Here is a 20437-nt window from a genome sequence, read left to right as displayed (position 1 = left end):
TTAGTATCTGATACACCTATGCATCATTTTTGTCCATTCTATCATTTGCATGTTCAAGTGCCTTCTTGACCACAGATCACATTGTGAGTGGTCACTCATGTGTTCTTTATCACATGCACTGAGACTACACAACACATCACATGCACTAATCACAAGCGCTGCAGTCTGTCTACACATATGACTGCGTGGAAGTTTGGCACTGACTGCAAGGTCAGGAAGTTGCATAATGCTTGGTTCTTAACTATGCCTTCGGTCTTTACAAGATGTCAGAACTTTGACAGATAAACCTGAAGTCGCGCCTCAGACATAAATACATTATTGTTTTTATTCTGAGAGGGAGACTGCAGTTTAGTATCTGTATTACATAGTGGACGGTCTCACAGCTTACATGGCTTTCTTGGCAAACGTCTTGAAGACTTTTAGGCCACACATTGAGTCCCACACGCACTGTCTACTGGATCAAAATAGTTCAAAGTGCATTTTCTCACAGCTGTTCATTGAAGTTTATATTTACTGCTTGTTGGAGAACCCAAAAGAAAACATTCAAGTGCATATTTTTTTCCTCATCATTGGCTGTTATCTGAACAGTGCTAAAGTTCAATGTTACAACAAACCGTGTGAGCTAGTTTTAAAGTTCATTTCTAACCAGGAAGCCTGAAAAGCAGCAGGGATCCTCAGGCTGGACTAAAAGAAAAGGTTTCTTTTCCTTTTTTTTCCACACCAACCCTCTTTATCCTTTAACTCCTCTAACAATAATTCTCGGAGCTTTTTTTTTTAAATCCATGTTTGTCTTTTGCCTTAATCTCTTTGCTCCAGTGAGCTGCATTTGAGGAAACAAGAAAGTTTTTTGTCCTCTTGGGGGTTTCGAGCATATTTAGCACATTTTGATTTTAGTGCCGCTATTCTGCAAAAACAAAGGGGGGTGGATGGCAAGGGACTAAAAATACCATGGGCACCACTGTTCAGGGCAAGGCCAGATTGTGTCAAAATGCTTCTGTTGAAGAACTTTTCTGTGAGGACAGCTATGTTTTCAAGCTTGTGGTAGTAATCTTGGGTTACTCAGTTTGGTTTAAGGATATAGATACCTACAAAACTGACTGTGACGTTTTAATTTTATGCCACAGAGATGTGAAGGTTGTGGTCATTTTTGCCTTATGATTTGTTTTTGTTCAGGGTTTTTTTCCTGTGCTTTGAGTTGTGTGTGTGGGTGTGGGGAGGGCATTTGCATGTGTGTAAGTGGACTCTGAACCGAGCCTGTCTGCACTGGGCAGTACTCCAGGGTATCAATGTGCTATCAGTCACCGCTCCCTAGTTCTCTCTAGGAGTGAGGGTCAGGGTGAACTGTTTCTCACACACACAGCCTTACACACACACACACACACACACAGTTGCACTTAACATACCCTGTGGTCAGACTTCTTCCAGCCCTGTTGTCAGGAATAGGCAGCACATAACACACAAGGTTAAAAGTGCAGTCCTCCTACTGTGGTCCAGTGGCATCACATTACACGCATGCTTCTAGACTTGTTTGTTTAGCTAGTCACAGATTGGCAAAATTTCACTGGGCCTTTACTGTAACCATTCATTTTCATGGCCCAAAGTGTCTGTGGTTATACATGTGCGTTTGTTTTCAGCGAGTCACTCTTTACACACGTGTAGCTCTCTCCTAATGTTTATGTTTAAGTAACCTACATTACAGTATATTACCAGTATCACACATGCTTGAGAGTCACTCCACTGAGAATTGCTGTCTTGCTGTATGCAATTTGGTGAAGTGACCCCTCTGTTTTTCAGAAAACTCTGCGTGCCATGCTGGTCTACACACCTTGCCACACTCTGTCTGAGCGCTCCCGCCTTCAGCAGCTCCTGCGGCCTGTAGTGGAGACCATCCTGGTGAAGTGTGCAGATGCCAACAGGTAATAGCACAGTCAAAACAGCCAGGCCGTAACTTGGGCTTAAACTCAAACTGCAGTGGTACATCACTGGATGCGTTAGACTGTTGGAGGCTGCTGCCCTCTACTGGTGCCTAAGCCCTGTACTGTACCACACAGTTTGAGGCTTAATGGATAAAGTAAATTGTTGGTGTGTGTTTGTTCTTCTGTCATACAGTCGCACAAGTCAGTTGTCTGTGTCCACTCTACTGGAGCTGTGTAAAGGTCAGGTTGGAGAACTGGCTGTGGGCAGAGAAATTCTCAAAGCAGGTATGTGTGTGTATATATATATGTATATATGTATGTATATATATATATATATATATATATATATATATATATATATTACTCCAGCAGTTCACCTGTAACGAAACATGCAATATAGCAATCAAATGCAGAAGTCAGTAACTGCTTGCTTTCGTCTGTCAGGGTCTATTGGAATAGGTGGAGTGGACTATGTCCTGAACTGTATACTGGGATCACAGACAGAGGCCAATAACTGGCAGGCTCTGCTGGGTCGTCTGTGTCTGATTGACCGACTCCTGCTGGAATTCCCCGCTGAGTTCTACCCACACATAGTCTCAGCTGGAGACTGCTGCCAATCCCAGAACCTGGTGGAGAGGTACAGAAGAAATTATTCTTCAGCACATACTTCATCACAGAGTTCTGTCATGTATTGTCATAATACGACCCATTTCGCTGGAGTTTAATCTTATTTTTTGAAAAGTTATTGCATTTGTTATTGACTTTCCGAACTTTCCAACCACTTGTGGAAATGAGCGGTGTTAGCAGTGTATTTGTATAAGACATCTAGTTTATTAGTACGAGGTATCACCTTCAATTACAATAAGCATCATCCTTGGTTTGTCTTATGCAAAGTAAAAACTTCACTTCGGCTTTATATTTTGCTTTCTTGATATTTTAGATACTTTATTGATCCTAAAGGAAATTTAGGAAATTTGTTGGATGTTTTACAATGACAAAACATTTCATCGGTAACATCCACTGTATCTACTCAGTCCTGTTGGCAGTGTTCTGATTAGTGTGTCTTCTGTGTGCAGATATCAGAAGCTCTTGCCACTTCTGAGCTTTGCGCTGCAGTCGATTGATAATTCCCACTCCATGGTGGGCAAACTGTCACGCCGTGTCTTCCTAAGCGCTGCCCGTATGGTGGCTCGTGTGCCACATGTCTTCGTCAAGCTGCTGGATATGCTGAGCATCACCAGCTCCACTCATTATGCCCGCATGCGCCGCCGTCTGCTGGCCATCGCTGAGGAGATGGACATCCTGGACGCCATCCATCTGGGTCTGGAGAACATGCAGACAGGCCCAAGCCCGCACTCCGAGGCCTTCATGGAGCCCCCGGCCCCACATAACTCCCCCAACACCACAGAGAGGAACTCGCCCACACATGTCCTGCAGACGGCAAGTAAAGTTGCAGCTCGAGGGCAGGCTGGCTCCAGGCCTGCGGCGAATGCCGATGACATCACAGAGAGACTTGCAGCCATTACCACGGCCACCGCGTCCTCCACTGAGTGTCCAAAGCCCCCGGTTCAGGCACGCAGCCGACCCCTTAGCCAATGTCTGAACTCTCCCACTTGCTCGACTTCTTCCTCCTCCAGTCATCCACGAGGCCCGCCCTCTTCCTTCACCTCCCATGCCCCTCCCCTCCCCCCAGACAATCCCAAACCCAGACCACAGAATTTCATACCCAGCAAACTGTCCACCTCCTCCCCCAGCACCCAGCGTAAGTTGCCCATTCAAAAGGGTGCCGGTGGAGGTAGTAGTAACGATCCAGAGAAGTTGCCCTCCCCCATGTTCACCCAGACCCGGCCTCTACCTTCCAGCCAGGTTCACCGCCCCAAACCTTCACGACCCTCCCCTCCGCCGTCCTCCTCCTCCTCCTCTGAAAGTGCCAAAGCGTCATGCCAAGGTGCTAAGAGCGCCATGAAGCTGGACCTGCAGGCGGGCGCTCCCACCGATAACGGTAACTGTTGTAGTGGGTCAGCTCTTATTCCCAGTGAGGACACGGTCTTCACACCAGTCGAGGATAAGTTCCGTGGCCTGGATGCCTCGGCCGAGCTGAACTCCAGCATGGAAGATCTTTTGGAGGCATCCATGCCAGCCGGTGACAACGCCGTAACCTTCCAGTCTGAGGTGGCGGTGCTGTCACCTGAACAGCCCGGCACAGAGGATGACACGTACACAGAGGACGTAACGCAGAATCAGAAGTGCAAGGAGAAGATGGAAGCAGAAGAGGAGGAGGCGTTAGCCATCGTCATGGCGATGTCTGAGTCACAGGACGCCCTGCCTGTTATCCCACAGCTGCAGGTGGACAAAGGAGAGGACGTTATCATTATCCAGGTGGATGTGAGTATAGATGTCATGTTGTCACTAAAAATGTAAGATTTCAATTAGATACCATTAATTAAACCAAAATGACCATAATACTGAGTCAAATCATGTATGTGACTCAACTCTATAGAAAACTGTAGGTAGTAAACTTAAAGGCAAATTCATTTTTTTGCTTGTAAACTTTAGTTACATTCCTAATTCATATCTCTGCATTTGAACTCTTGGGTTGAGATAGAATGTAGATGAGGTGATTTGATGAGATGAACTGTTCTCAGATCAGATTTCTGTCCTTTGTGCTTAGACTCCAGAGACTCTACCTGGTCATACCAAAGCCAAGCAACCTTACAGAGAGGGAGCAGAGTGGCTGAAGGGCCAGCAGATTGGTCTGGGAGCTTTCTCTTCCTGCTATCAGGCTCAGGACGTGGGCACTGGCACTCTCATGGCTGTCAAACAGGTCAGAATTTTGTAGCTAACTTTTAACTTCTGAACTGTTGCTTGGCATATCACAACATTCTGACTTTACGCTATGTGATTTCTTAGGTGACGTACGTGCGGAACACCTCATCAGAGCAGGAGGAGGTGGTGGAGGCTCTGAGGGAGGAGATCCGTATGATGAGCCACCTCAACCACCCCAACATCATCCGCATGCTGGGAGCTACCTGTGAGAAAAACAACTACAACTTGTTTGTGGAGTGGATGGCAGGTAGGTGTCACACTCACTTCACACGCCCATGTTCACAGCCTTAATTGGAGTTGACATATGAGTTAAAACACAAGTACAACTTAGTATAGCACAAGTAACACACTGAATGTTTCCTTAAAATCATTGCTTGTTTGCTGTTGTCTACATGTCAGCGTTTTGGAGTTTTGTATTTGTGGCCAGTAAAAGATTTTGACCAACACTAAGGCCCAATTCAATCAAATAACAGCATCTCAGATTTAAAGCAGGAAAACAGAGCCCAAATCCCCCGTTTCCTCTCCGCCACAGAGCTTTTTGATCTGATTTTACTGCCCCAGCTGTGAGTCCTTCAGCCTTCGTCCAATAATGCTCACACCCGCCCACCCTCTGTCCTCCCAGGTGGTTCTGTGTCTCATCTGCTGAATAAGTATGGGGCCTTTAAGGAGGCCGTCATCATCAACTACACTGAGCAGCTCCTCCGTGGCCTGGCCTACCTCCATGAGAACCAGATCATCCACCGTGACATCAAAGGTGAGCACACCCCCAGTGCACTCCAGTTAAATCCCCTGCTACTGAAACTTCTCCTCACAGCTCTGTGATTGCTTGTTTTGGGCACTTTTTGGAAGGGTGGACAAACATGGAAAATGAGGAGAGTGGGTCCAGACAGGAAGGCTTTCCCCTCCATGCCACCCTGTTCCCTGTGCCCATCCTCCCAGCTAATGAGCAGCCTGTTTTTTTTTTTTTGTTGTTTTTTTTTTTTGACTCTGTGTGGCCTCTCTCCCCTCTTTGCAGGTGCCAACCTACTAATTGACAGCACAGGGCAGAGGCTCCGGATTGCTGATTTTGGGGCGGCTGCCAGGCTGGCTTCCAAGGGCACGGGTGCCGGAGAGTTCCAGGGCCAGCTCCTGGGAACCATTGCCTTCATGGCACCAGAGGTAGGAGTGAATGAACTGCAAGATTAAGCATTCACTATTCAAATAGCACCCCCAGTTCAATAAAGAAAAACGTGGCCTGCTCTACTCAGAAATGAGCTGCTTAAATGGAGTGACTTGAGTTTAACTGAAACAAGAAAAGAATGGTTTTAATTTACAATTTCCATATTATAGACCAAAGTCGTCTCTTTTTTTGGTTTTATTTTTTAATGAGTCTTTAGTGTCTTGTCTGGTTTGAGGAGTGAATTCACAGAGGCCAAAATCTTGCTCTTGCTTTTTTTTTCTTTTTCTTTTATTCTGACCATTTAAATGTCAATGGCCCCAGACAAAGCTCTGGTGAGATCCAGTGTCCATTCTGTGTGGTATTCGAAGTCATGTGTCCAGTGGGGAGCTAGCTAAAGTGGATTTAGGTCTCTCACTAACTCCAAATGAAAGAAGATTGTAATCCTTTTGAGGCTTGCCACAATGGCTGGCCCCTTAATGCTTTGTTATCTTTGTGGGCCAAACCATGTTTAATTAGGAGGGAGTAGAGTGGGTCCTGCTTCCACCAGCAGAGCTGTTCATTACAGAGCCCTCTTCAGAATGAGCAGCCTTATTCTCTCGCTTCTTCTCCTCCAAATACTAAATAGTAAACATGTTTGTCACAATTTGATCTCTGCTGCTTCTTCTCTTCAGCACTAATCCAGGCTATCCGACCCGCGTGTGCGTACATGCGCGCATGTCTGCACATGCATTTGTGCAAGTCAGCGAAAGCGTTTCAGAGATGTCCCCGTTAGACTTCTCCTGAGAGTCTTTGTATGAGGGGAAACTCTCCTCTGAGTGTGTGAATGTGGTTTCAGGTGCTGAGGGGGCAGCAGTATGGGCGTAGTTGTGATGTGTGGAGTGTAGGCTGTGCCATCATAGAGATGTCCTGTGCCAAGCCACCATGGAATGCAGAGAAACACTCCAACCATTTGGCTCTAATATTCAAGGTGGGTGTAAGACTAGCTACTTAACAACAACAATAACAAAAAAATTCCTTGTACTGCTTTCCCTTTTGCTACTTGGACAAGGGAAGTTTTTCTCTTTTGGTGCCCTCTCAGATTGTCATTGCTCTGTTGAGGCATCTCTCTAGTTTATGTTATTTCAATAATGTTGTAGTCAAGGTTTTACAGAGGTTTGTAAAAGGAGAATTCCTCCAAACCACATGATTTCCTTATTGCAGCAGTTTTACTTACAGCCGATTTTAGATGTGTGGATAACACATGATTAGAGCATGACCCTCTCTGTTTAGGAGGAAAATGTAGTGAGATGGTGAGCATCATGTTATTGAATAAAATTAAGAGTCAGTTTAAACTCACTAAACACATGAAGTAACGTGAATAACAGCTGCATCTGTGTGAACAGCAGATACCCATTAACAACCTTTGCTTAAAGATGTATGTTTTGTACCCCATGTACACTTTGTCAGCAGCACCACAAGCCCCTTAAAGAGTCTCCATATAAAGCCAGTTAAACCCCATTGTCTGCATGCCTGTTTCTCCGAGCCACGTATTCACGAGTTCTCCTTTCTGCAGATTGCCAGTGCCACCACCGCACCCACCATCCCTCCCCACCTGTCCCCGGGTCTGCGGGACGTCACGCTGCGCTGCCTGGAGCTTCAGCCAACCGACCGCCCGCCCTCCAGAGAGCTTCTCAAACACCCCATCTTCCGCCTCAGCTGGTAGAGGTTTTCCTCTGAGAACCGAGCGCCAGTGCCATCTTACTACTGAAGGCCCAGACGGCCTGCATCTCTCTCTCTCTCTCACTACTGCGCTGGTCATCAGCCCTCACACATGCATGCACGCTGTAGGGGCAAGATTACCTGTTAGCCTTGGGCTTCGTCTTGCTTTAGCCCCCCCCCCCCCTTAACTGCTGTACCCTGAGCACAAAATACAGAAGCCAGCCACAAGTTTTTCCTCCTTCAGTGCCTTCTCAGAAGTGTAATGTTTAGTGCACTGTACTGATCTGTTTTAGGCACCTCTCTGGTCTATGTGGTTCATGGTTCTTTCAGCACTTTTGTAGCCATGGTTTTAGGGAGGTTCACAAAAGGAGAATTCCTCAAAACCATACGATTTTTATTCATGCAGCAGTTTTAATCACAACCAAGTTTTAGATGTTGGATATCACATGATTTTAGCACATGACCCTTTTTGTTTAGGAGCAAAATGTAATGAGATGGAAAGCGTTATGTTATTAGTTTATTTTATCTGGAAAATCTCTTGTGTGTAGCGAGAGTACTTTTCTGTGCATTTTACTGTTAGGCCTCCATTCTCGGTTTAATAAACAATCATGAAAGCGTTTCAGGGAAAGGTTTTGAACAGAAACTTTGCTAGTTCAGCTAGCTCAGTGCTGAATGTGAATGCTTATTATGCCGGTATTTTGTCTAAATATTTTTCATTTCTGGATTTTTTTTTTTAAACAGTGATAAATTCTTTGCATACATTTATGATCAAGTGTTACATTTATTTGCTTTTTTTGATGTAACTGATGTTCTGTTCTAAGCTATCCTTAGATCTTGAGATCATTTTCATGTATGAGTTCATGGTTTCAGAGGAATGTTTTGAAGTCAGGTCGCAGTGGAACAACCCAATTGGTCTTTGATCTTTGATGTTATGTTTTTGCAAATTAAGTCTTTGGTTTTTCTTTTTTGTATGTAAACATTTCTTGAGCCCTAAGCTGAAACTATGTCAATTAAATGCATTTGTCTATTCCGTTGTTCCTCTCTGATCAGCCATACAATTGGTGCTGTTCATCTTTTTCAATGTTATGCTACTTCTGCTATTTCTGCTATTTGATTCAACTGTGTTTTTTAAACACTCTTTAAGAAATTTTGAATTGCTTAAAGGATCAATCCATCTGAGGTTTTCATGTTGTCCAGGTGGTACTTTCTCTGTTATGAACATAAATGCTGTTTTAATATTTTGGTGGAGGGTTATTACTGTGCAAAGGGCAAGCATTTCTGCTTGCATTTTAACCAGCTCCTTTTTCTTTGACTTAGAATTGTTGAGTATGTTCCGAAATAACGTTGACTGTATGAACTATAACTCTTCAAGTGTTGTTGTTCTGGTTGTAATCAGTTAAGGAATGCAAAGGATAACGTTACGATAACAGATTGTTTAAAAATTCAAATGTTTAAAACATGGAATATGTGTTGCATTGCTATTTTTTATTTGGACTCCCTTCACATAAATGAAGTTAAGGGATGACAGATTTGTGACAATTTCAAGAATATTTTTAAACAGAAATTAGACTTTATTTAATGCAAATCCTATTTCTTTACATGGAGTACAAGCTGATCAGGCTTGAAGAGTTAAGATGTAAATATATATGAAATTTGGTAGTTAAATATAATGTACTTGACTCCTGTATTTTTATACCACACTGTTTTCCATAAAATACATATTTTTGTTCCTCTTTGGATTTATTTTTCTTTGACCTTACTTTTCAATGTCTTTATAAAAGCTTTAAAGTTATGCACTCTTGTCTTTTTATATACTGGAAAAAACACCCATTTCAGTCAAATACATGAAAGTTAATCAGTATTACTTCAATACGGCATGCCTGTAATTCTTACCAATACATCAGTGCCCCTCCCCTCTCCACCTGTATCTCTACCAGCTTGCTGGTCTTTACTTTATTTGATGCCTATGTGATGTAATCCTATGCTCTTTTTTTCCCAAATCTGAGCTGGACTGAAATTGTGTGAAAATATGCTGTCTTGTCACATGGTGGTACTTTTATTTTTTATTTGTAAAGGACGTCTATTGCTGTTTTATTCCAGTCTCTACTACCTCAGGTGTCCTATAGAATTTCCTCTACCAAAGTTCTCTCTCTTTCTCTCTCTCTGTCTCTCTATCTATTGATCTATCTATCTATATATATATATATATATATATATAAAAAAGTATATGTGTGTGTATATATATATATATATATATATATATATATATATTCTTTTTGACTGTTTGTTTTTTTGATTTCTCTTCTTCAAAGACTTCCAGGGCTTAAGGGCTAACTGATATTAGCACCTTTTATTGTGCAAATAAACTCATGAAATCTCTGGGTTAAGAACAATAAAATTGGCTTCAGTTGTATCTTTTAATCTTAAATATATCAAGATGTTTTAATTATTAAAACTTTTTACCCCATTTGAAGCATTTTATAACAAAATGACTTATTTTGGTGTTCGTCTTTATAGCAAATAAAAAATGGGAAAATGGTCTTGTCTCCCAGTTTGGCTCAACTGTTTATTTCTTGCAATTATTTGGGTTGTTATTTGGGTACTTTGTACTTTTTGGGTTTTAGGACCAAGCAGCTCCAGAGCATCTATGCATTGCATTTAGTTCAATTTATTTTGTCCATAGTGCCCACTGTCTTCCACAAAAAACTGATATTGTCCGAAAGCCCTGCAGCAGGAATTCTGATTGTTCAAGAAAGAGTGCCTTTGAGCTGATATGTAATTTTATTACTCAAAAATGTACATTTGGAAAATGTTTTATTCAGTATGTTTCTTAGAGAGGTTTCCAAATTCAACACAACTCTAGTACACTAATTTGGAGTTATAGGGGGCTTCTTTTAGGGCCTGTTTATTTCAGATAAATGTGTCACTGTTTAACCACTAGATGGCAGTGTTTATCAAAGTGCACTTCCTGCTTTACAGGAGTCCCCCCTCAAAGCCTTGCGATGTCTTATAATGATAATAAAATTTAAAAACCTAATTCAACCAATGTTAGATTAACAAAGAATTCAATTTAGGACAGCTTTTTGCCGAAAAGAAAGATATTTTCAGTGAGAATTACCTGATGGCTATAGGAACCACTTAGAAAGACAGGTTCCACAGAAAGTCATCATAAAATTATTTGACAAATTCCCTTGTATCACTGTGTCAGATTATATACTTTCGTTCACACCATTATACATGCAGTGACATGTTCTTGGGATGAACATAGAGTGAACTCAACTCTGATCAGATTTTTCTGAAGACATGTATAGGGATCTTTAAGAATAGATTGCTCTCAACTTAGACCATTGCATTTGGCTGTATTTAACTATTTGTCATGAGTGAGATGTTCAGGGACATTTCCTGGATCATTGTCATGCTGAAAAGTCGACTTCTTCAGCGTTTTGCTGCTCTCTTTCAGTTTGTTAGAAAAGGTCCATTATAGCTGTAAAAGACCAACAGGATCTTTTCTCTGTGTGACCACAGAAACACCTGGGGAAATACTTCAGGCTTCAGACAGCATTCAAGGATCATTCCTGAGTAAGGTCTGCTGTCTTGCACCCTTATATTGGTGGTAATGCTGAGGAATGCTTGATATATTGCGCCTGGCAGACATTTTGACTCATAACAACCCAGCTGTATGTCTACGAAAACTTCCACTGGCCTCTGTAAGAATGGGTGTGTCTTCTTGTTGAGTCTTGTCTTCAATTATATATATATATATATATAAAATCAATTTGTTGTTTTAATTTCCAAAGTTTGTAATCCAAAACTTTACAGTAACAAAATCCTAAATTCTGTATTATGAATAACATGTAGTTTTACATCATGCAAAATGTTTAAACTTTACTCAAATTTCTTCGGGTCCAATACTGTCAAATTTAGTCTCACCTCAACTTTAGGTCCTTCACTACCGTTTTATGTGTCTCACTGCTAGGATAAATGGCAAGAAAAAACATAATCAAAGTTTCCTCTTCATGTTCTGAAGTAGATTAGTGCAGTGGTTTGATGGCAAATTCAACTGAACTGATTAAACTAAAGAAAGAGAGAAAATTACAAAGTTAATTCTATAGACATTACGGTTTTATATTTCTTTATCAATAGAGCCACTGCCATTCTTATTCATTCTGTTATGGTTTAAATTAAGATTAAGTTTGTACTGTAATTTATTTAAATATATACTTAGTTAAGTATTTATTCATGTGTTTATTTATTCAAAGACTAGGTTACTGATATACTTTCATTTACTCTCTTGCATATTTTGCACCATATATTATATGCATTATACATTTTTGCACCGTAAATTTTTATATCCCTAAATTTTATAGACTATCTGCGACGTAAAAAAAAGTAATCCTGGTCAGGCTAAAGGTAAACTGTAGCAATGTGATGTGTTTTAATGTCCAACCTCCTGTTGTCAAGGAGACTGACCCGAGCTTCTTCTCAGAGTCGATCTGAAATGGCTGAGACTACATCGCCAGAAATCAGACGTGTTCTCTGATTGGCTTCTGCTCTCTCACCATATACCGTCATTCACTCACACCATTGAACCACTACGAACATCCCGGCAAATGGTAATACCTTCGCTCCTACTGATTGGTGAAAAGCTTGAAGAGGTGGGCCAAACAAAAACTTCAGAACTCTGTTTCCCTACAATGATTGGCTAGGAGAACAGCATGTACAAAACAGTTTACAATCCACAGGTACAGTACTCTGCCATGTATAAATAGACTGATGCCTTAGAACTTTTTCAGAGTGCTCAAGTTGATTGTGTCGACAGGTCACATTTAGTGTTTCATTAGATTCCGAGGAAACGGACGCTTGATTATACAGGTGAGTTAAAATTAATTATCTGTGCCATTGTTATACTTCCCCCTGAAAGTATCGTTTGTCCGCATGATTCATGCATACATTGTATGTTACTAGTATTTGCGTGGTTAATTGATGTTTCGTTGTGGTTTATTTATTTATTTATTTATTTTATGTGAACATTATTTTAGAATTGGCTCTGTGTAATCAAATACACGCGAAGGAGTATAACTGTGTAATGTGGGCATACATTATGTTTGATTTTGAGACAGATAACGTGACTGCATTCAAAATTTTTGGCATACGATTTGAAATACATATGATGTGAGGTCTCCTTCCTAAGAAATAATTGTCGAGGAATGAGCATGCCCTTTCCATGGCAAAATAGTTGGATCTAAGTGCTCTTAATGCCTCTGAGCACAAACGGAAGGCAGTCCGTCTGTTAAACTGTCCGGCAAACTCGAAAGCCGTCCTTATGATCTCTTAGGAAAGGACAACAACTTCAGTTAGCTTGAGTTCCGGCTAGCGACCATTATATGATTGTGAGGTAAGCAAAGACATTTCCTTGAGATCACTTTAGTGATTTCAAATCATAGAGAGAACGTGGCAGCGTTACCAGAGTGTTACTCTGGTGAAATGTTTTCCTTAGCTTATTAGCATGGTATAACTTTGGCGAACCCTTAGATGGCTAACTAGCTAATCTGCCTTTTATTTTATAGGTGCGGCCGCTAGCTAATTTTGGTTAGGAAACGAGACAGCGGGTTGTTAACCTGTTGGTCGGACGTTGTCATTTGTCTTTGTCCATTTCTCTTTGACTGGGGACAGAATGGTAGTAATATTGACAGCACTAAGCTCATATGCGCTAAGAAGTTGCAAGCGATTGTTAAGCCACGACGTAGATAGCTAAATAAGCTAACGAAGGGTCTTAGTTATTAGCTGGACTGTCATCCCGGTCACTGCTGGATGTCAGTTTTTATAAAGCGTTCACATATCCAAAGAAAAAGTGAACCATCTCCTCTGGCTACTTTTTCAAACTCAAATTAGCATGGCGTGTGAAGGATAAAATAAATGACCGATGGTCTGTGTTGATCAGGCTGGAGAGAGCTTTTCACCTTCAGCGTTTAACATTTAACCTTTTCATTATCTACCAGATAGCAGGGCTTTGTTATGTTTTGTGTCATATTGGTCAGTCTTTTGAACATCAGCTGATCGTTTGGTTCGTTGATCAGAGAGTTAATTCCAATTGTCGCACGAGTAACCCTGTTAGGACCGTTTGATCTACTCAGTGTGTAACTGGGTAAAAGGTCAAATGAATAGTAGCCTTTTGACCTTACCCCGTTTAACATTTAATCTCATTATAGGTTAACGGTGCTCTCGTGTGTTAGAGGCGTTAACGTTTGCTTCAGTTTGAAGCCAGACCTCTTTGTCGATCACAGTCATTTTTAAATTCTTACGTTCTAACATATTACGTTTAAGTTTTCTGCGAAATTCCTTAAAGTGAATTCTCTTCCACAGTCCATTCAGAATGCCTGGATCACTCCCTGCAAATTTTGAGACCTCATGGCCAAAAGATGTAGGTATCATCGCCATGGAGGTGTACTTCCCTTCCCAGTATGTGGACCAGACAGAGCTTGAGGAGTTTGATGGCGTCGGTGCAGGAAAGTACACTATCGGGCTGGGCCAGGCAAAGATGGGCTTCTGCTCAGACCGTGAGGACATAAACTCGCTGTGCCTGACTGTGGTGCAGAGGCTGATGGAGAGGAATGGCCTGTCTTACGACAGCATTGGGCGTCTGGAGGTTGGCACGGAGACCATCATCGACAAGTCAAAGTCAGTGAAGACAGTCATCATGCAGTTGTTTGAGGAGTCAGGGAATACAGATGTGGAGGGTATTGACACCACCAATGCCTGTTATGGAGGCACTGCAGCTCTCTTCAACGCTGTCAACTGGGTGGAGTCAAGCTCCTGGGATGGTATGCATCACTGTTGTCTTTTAAACAATTGAACCTCTGCCTTTCACTGGCTAAATGTGTAACCATAACAGCAACTGTTGTGTAATGATCTTATTCTTTACATTTACTGATCACATTTAAAAAACCCGCTGTTAGGCAATGTTAGGAGCTTTTTGTTTGTGATTCTGTATAGTACTTCTGAGATGAAAAATATTCATTTAGTATTAGGATTTCTTTCAGGCCTGCACACCACTGAAAATTGTTCTTTTGCATGCAGGTCGCTACGCCCTGGTTGTAGCTGGAGACATAGCTGTGTATGCAACAGGGAGTGCCCGACCCACAGGGGGTGCTGGAGCAGTGGCCATGTTGGTTGGACCTAATGCACCACTCGTATTTGATCGGGGTATGTCACTTGAGAGTTCCCAAATACACATACCTATCTTTCATTGTTAAATCTGACACACTTAAGCAATAATTCCCGACAGTGTGATTGCAAAATAGGATGTTTTCTGTCAACATCTGAGAGGGTTCAGTGCACCATAATCCTGCCACGCTCAGTATTTTGTTTACCCACAGAGTTAATATGTCACCGAAACAAACAGTACGTTTCCTTACCAGAATTTTTAAATGAACACCTGAATTGACAACAAAGTGTTGGTGTGCTGTGTTATGTGTCTCAGTGGTGTCTATTCCATTGCAGGTCTGCGAGGGACACACATGCAGCATGCTTATGACTTCTACAAGCCTGACATGGTGTCTGAATACCCTGTAGTGGATGGCAAACTCTCCATCCAGTGCTACCTCAGTGCATTAGATCGCTGCTACTCTGTCTACCGCAACAAGATCCACGCTCAGTGGCAGCGAGGTAGGCCAGAAATACATAATAATAATGTCATATTGATCAATGTAAATTAATAGTTAAGACTGTATTTCTTTCCATTTGTTTGATTTTTTTTCCATGGTATGGTCTGAGTAGAGTAATACAAACACATATAGTTGTAACACATGTCTGTTCAAAGTTTTTGCTGACAGCCTCTTTAAGCAGTTGAGGTGGACTTAGGCTAGGCATTTGAATCCCTTAGGTATTCTTAGACGATTAAAGAGTTCATGACATGCCCACCGCAAGATGTGCTTTTCTGTGCGTCAGTTGAACAGTTACTAACTTCGACTACATGTTTTAACCAGATAAGACAGTCGTATCATTTGGTCCCACAATTACATGCCTATTTTCTAAGAAAGAGTGTTTGGACCTGTCTAGCACAGGGGGTTTTGTGTGCTCTCCATCTGTTTTTGGTCAGCGGTGTTCTTTGTTCATTTCAGAGGGCACTGACAAACGCTTCTCTCTGGAGGACTTTGGTTTCATGGTCTTCCACTCCCCCTACTGTAAGCTGGTGCAGAAGTCTCTGGCTCGTCTCATGCTCAACGACTTCCTGTCACACCCTTGTCCAGATACAGAGAAAGGCCCATACAGTGGCTTGGAGGCTTTCAGGTTAGTCCCTGATCATTCAGCACTGTTTCATGTTCCTAGAGATATTTGCAGTGTTGAGAGCCCTCTTGCTAGTGATTTGCAAGAATTTGCGTGTTTGATTCGCATATAATCAGTCATGGTTAGATGGATTCTGATCATGTGTCTTGTTTGGTTATATTGGCGTGTTCTCTGACTGAGTGACTCATTCATGTGCTCAAAGGGATGTGAAACCAGAGGAAACATATTTTGACCGTGATGTTGAGAAGGCCTTCTTGAAAGCCAGCTCACACATGTTTGAGCAGAAAACCAAGGCTTCACTTCTTGTCTCCAACCAGAACGGAAATATGTATACTCCCTCTGTGTATGGCTGCCTGGCTTCGGTTTTAGCACAGTAAGTTTCACTGTCTCATTGAATACATTACTATGGGTATGGTGTTGTTTTTTTCTTACCCCAGAAACAAGGAGGATAGCACTAAATGCAAAGGACAGTTAGTAATCACTGAGTCTTGATCTTATATGGTTTTAAATACACCAGAATATTTATGTTTGTGTGTTCCTTTGACAGACACACACCACAGCAGCTGGCAGGCCAGAGAATCGGGGTGTTTTCTTACGGCTCTGGGTTCGCTGCCACGCTCTATTCCATCAGGGTGTCACAAGACGCCACACCTGGTGAGCATGCATGTACACACAGACAGACTGCTATCAAATTTTCAAATTAGAGGTGTTTCCCACGGTGACCTGCCAATCCATGTATATAACGTTACGTTGTGTTCAGGTTCTGTGTTGGATAAACTGGTGATGAGCTTGCATGACCTGCCAGCCCGACTGGACTCCAGAAAGAAAGTCTCTCCTGCTGTGTTTGCAGAAAACATGAAGCTCAGAGAGGAGACACACCACTTAGGTACAGTCTTACAGCTCTGTTAGGTACAGTCTTAGGTACAGTCTTACAGCTCTGTTAGGTACAGTCTTAGGTACAGTCTTACAGCTCTGTTTTTGTTTTTTTGCAAGTTGTCAAAAAGTTTCACCAACAGAAAAAAAAATATCTCAGTTCAAACAATAGCATATAACCTCCTTTTTATGTCTTGAAAACTACTTCAGTGTCCTTTTTGTGAGTTTATGATGTTATTTATTTCTACACCCACAGCAAACTACATCCCCCAGGGATCTGTAGATGAGCTGTTCCCAGGAACATCGTACCTGACGCGTGTGGATGAGAAACACCGCAGACTATATGCCAGACGGTCCCTAAACGACGACGAACCCCTGGAGGCAGGAGTAGTCAGTTCCACCGCAACCACAGAGGTACACCAAAGATGTATTGCACAGGATCTTATCAATCATTTGATGACAGGTTCTGAAGCATTATTGATGAGCTAAACGAATGAGTAGGTCAGGTCATTGTGACATAGTAAAGTGACTTAAGTCAGGCTGTTAACTTTTGCTTCTTTTTTGTTTGTTTGTTTTTTTCTCATTCAACAGCATATTCCAAGCCCTGTTAAAAAGATGCCCCGTATCCCAGCCACCACAGCGGGACCTGAGGCAGTAGCCATTAGTAACGGGGATCACTAAGTTAACCTCTGTGAGGTGTACATTTGCCCACATTGTAAGGAGGACTGAGGAGCAGGAACGAAAAGGAAACAAGCAAAACGGACTTGGCCATATATTGTGCAACACATAGATTTTTAATCATTCTGGTACAGAACTTATTTTGGCCATCACTGTATTTAAGCTGATTTAAGCTAATTTTTTAAAATGCGTTTTGAGTACCAGCTATAAAGGGAGGGACAGGATTCCTTCAGAGCAGGGTTGTATGCTGCTCTGAATCAGTTTATTTATGCAGATATTCTGTTTCAGATAGTCTGATTTGGGGCGCTTAATCAAGCCTGCAAGGTATTTCGATCGCTTTGACTCAGAAATAGCACATTTTTTTTAAAGTTAATTTTAAGTTTCATATTATTTTTCTGTTAATCTTATACTACTATTGAGGGAGATCTGAAAGGTCACCAGCAGGTACAAGAGACTGATGTTCTATAAACATGACTGCAGATAAGGGGAATGAGTCCCTTTTTTCCTTCCGGTTTGGCCAGGTAAATGCTGCTGCTTTCTCCGTGCATGCTGGAATAATGACTGTACTGTTGACCTCAAGTGATCCCTTAATAGGCAATGTCTGTTTACAATATTTCAGTTGTCCTCAGTTGTTTCTTTTCGAAACCATGTATGTGGTCCACTCATCCCATTTAACATTGGCAGGGAAAAGACTAAGTGTGATTCATTTGTGTGTCATAAAATCGCAGGCAGTACATGTAAGATTAATACTGACGTCAAACCCAGTCTGAAATATTTCGGTTGCTCTGCAGGAAGTGTTATGGATTATATTATATAATAAAAAGTTTTAATATTTTGAAGATTATTGCAATGCATGGTAATGGAAAAGATATGTAGTTACTGTTAAATGAAACTGCTTCAATTTAGGAGTAAAAATGCCCCAGTAGGCAATTTAAATAAATGAAACCAACATATACTTAACATGTAAGTAGTGTTGTTGATTGGCGATATTTTACGCCTGCAGGTTTAGCAGGAGAAAGTGTAGTCACAGCAGTTAAAGGGAGATGGTTAAATTTGTTCAGATACTCAAAGAGAAAAGATCATCTCCCAGAGAACTAGTTTTGTCTGGAGTGGCCCATTAAATGCAAGTCGTCATTAATCCATTGTCCTGTTCTCTTACCATTTGGTATTTTATGTTTGAAAAAATCTGGTAATCCTGATGATGTGCATGACAGATCAAACCTTTTTGTATATTTTTGTTGTCAAGCCCCTTTTTGCATTAAGTTTTGCCATACTGCTTCAATGAACACTTCCAGGTTATGTTATGTTTTGTCATTGCAGATGTGATGGGACAGTCTTTACTGTAGAAATACATCTGTTAACATGCATCTGTTGCCATTCTGCATCAGTATGAAAGCAGAACAACTTGTAAATGTAGAATTAGACTACTGTAAGACATAGAGCTTTAACATGAAAGGGCTTATAATCAGAGGCATTTAATACACAACGAGCAAGACGAGACCTCCATTGTCTGAAGAAACTTGCCTGTCTCTACCCATATTTTAAATGGGTGTGCAAAGGTAACGTTGTAGATGAGTCGTCTTTCATTTCTACTCTTGAGATGCGATTCAAGTGTGACGTTGTCGAAGAATGGATGGACGAGTTCTTTAAATAAAAATGTACCAGTGTCAGCCTCTCGGGCACTGTACTGTTTGAATGTTGACACTAGATTCATTTCCTCAAGAATGCTGTTAAATAATGAAACCCTTACTGGATCTTGACGGTTGTGGTCAAATTGCTAAACCCTGACAAGCCTTATTACAAGCTTTTATTAAAATGGACAAGAGTTATATTCTGATTAAATGTACAGACCCCCCCCTTTAAACTTTACAGCCAGGGCACACTGGCTCTAAGATTCCAAGGTTTTTCCTGAAAATGAAAAATGTTTACAAAATGTTCCTCAGAGATCATGTTAATCCTAGCAATTCTATTGACTAATGTACAGAACTAACCATAAAATTATTTATATTTGTAGATATAAATACATTGATGTCTGATCAAGTGTAACTTTTGTAGTAAAAAGAAAATCTATAGAAGAGATGCAATAACACGCTGAGCAGTTTCAGAGGTAACAAGAAATAAAATATGATTACTTACCCATGTGTTGTTGTTGTTATTGTTATTATTAGTAGTAGTAGTATTAATATTGTTATTATTAGAGTATTCATTTTAGTAGTAGTATCAACATTAGCGTTAGTATTAATGCAAATTAAATAAAGTCGGAAAATTTCACACTTCCTGCAGTCTTCGTTGTTGCTGTTGTTTACCAATAATGTCCACTAGATGGTACTATCGGTGTTCCGATGAGCACTTCAATATTTTTTTCCACCATTTTACCAGAACTTGTGCCCTCTAGCTATGTATTTCACACAAGCATAATATCACATTCAAATACGCTCATCACGTATGAAAAAGATCTTGTTCACAAATGGTTAAAACGTAAACTATTTGTCATTACTTCGTTTTCTATCATTAAAGTCTGTCATTATTTAGTTTTTCTATCACTCGTTCGAAGACAATCTGTTACAAAATGTTAAAAAGTGAACTATCGCGCGGAGTTCTTGTGCCGAGTCTGAAACAAATTTAGGTGTAGCCTATGTTGTATCTCTATATAGTGCCTCGAAGCACCAAGTGTTAAATTGACTCTACCCGTAAATAACTCTACTTTAAAGGCTGAGGGGCGAAATTGACATATTTCCCCCCCTTCCATACGCCCCATATCTGCATCATAGTTGAGAATGCTCGAACTGCTGTAGGGTGGAGTTTTAACACCGCCTCAATCCAACAGAGCAGGAGTCGAGAAAGCAGTTGACATTTACCAGCGTCTCGCATAATAATCTGCTGGGGAAAAGGATTGTTAACATCGATAACCGTTGTTAGAAGGCGGTCACACAACTACTGGTCAAAGAAAAAAAGGTACGTTTTAGAAATAATTTGTTTATGAAAGTCCGGTATAGTAGCT

General features: G+C 41.2%; 3 protein-coding genes across 3 annotated transcripts in view; all 3 read left to right on the top strand.

The window, feature by feature from the left end:
* The window catches only part of map3k1 (mitogen-activated protein kinase kinase kinase 1, E3 ubiquitin protein ligase), a 35479-nt gene extending 27726 nt beyond the window's left edge, over window positions 1-7753 (top strand). The window contains exons 11-20 of the mRNA XM_030768698.1: window positions 1795-1916; window positions 2110-2201; window positions 2361-2553; window positions 2993-4301; window positions 4588-4740; window positions 4827-4989; window positions 5365-5496; window positions 5758-5900; window positions 6737-6868; window positions 7454-7753. Coding sequence (XP_030624558.1) covers window positions 1795-1916; window positions 2110-2201; window positions 2361-2553; window positions 2993-4301; window positions 4588-4740; window positions 4827-4989; window positions 5365-5496; window positions 5758-5900; window positions 6737-6868; window positions 7454-7603 — 2589 coding nt within the window. The 3' untranslated portion in view covers window positions 7604-7753. The remainder of the gene's footprint in view (window positions 1-1794; window positions 1917-2109; window positions 2202-2360; window positions 2554-2992; window positions 4302-4587; window positions 4741-4826; window positions 4990-5364; window positions 5497-5757; window positions 5901-6736; window positions 6869-7453) is intronic.
* A 4623-nt stretch (window positions 7754-12376) lies between these two features.
* Window positions 12377-19136, top strand: hmgcs1 (3-hydroxy-3-methylglutaryl-CoA synthase 1 (soluble)). The gene is made up of 10 exons (XM_030770012.1): window positions 12377-12471; window positions 13963-14420; window positions 14677-14802; window positions 15100-15264; window positions 15720-15888; window positions 16088-16258; window positions 16433-16539; window positions 16646-16771; window positions 17015-17172; window positions 17350-19136. The coding sequence occupies exons 2-10, from the start codon at window positions 13973-13975 to the stop codon at window positions 17437-17439; spliced, it is 1560 nt and encodes a 519-aa protein (XP_030625872.1). The 5' UTR covers window positions 12377-12471; window positions 13963-13972; the 3' UTR covers window positions 17440-19136.
* A 1135-nt stretch (window positions 19137-20271) lies between these two features.
* The window catches only part of tln1 (talin 1), a 61519-nt gene continuing 61353 nt past the window's right edge, over window positions 20272-20437 (top strand). The window contains exon 1 of the mRNA XM_030767199.1: window positions 20272-20391. The gene's annotated coding sequence lies outside the window, so the exon portion shown is untranslated. The remainder of the gene's footprint in view (window positions 20392-20437) is intronic.

The sequence above is a fragment of the Chanos chanos genome, chromosome 3, assembly GCF_902362185.1.
Source record: "Chanos chanos chromosome 3, fChaCha1.1, whole genome shotgun sequence".
In the NCBI taxonomy this organism is placed as follows: Eukaryota; Metazoa; Chordata; class Actinopteri; order Gonorynchiformes; family Chanidae; genus Chanos; species Chanos chanos.
The sequence above is the reverse complement of the archived record's forward strand: the minus strand, read 5'-3'. Positions and strand labels throughout refer to the sequence as shown.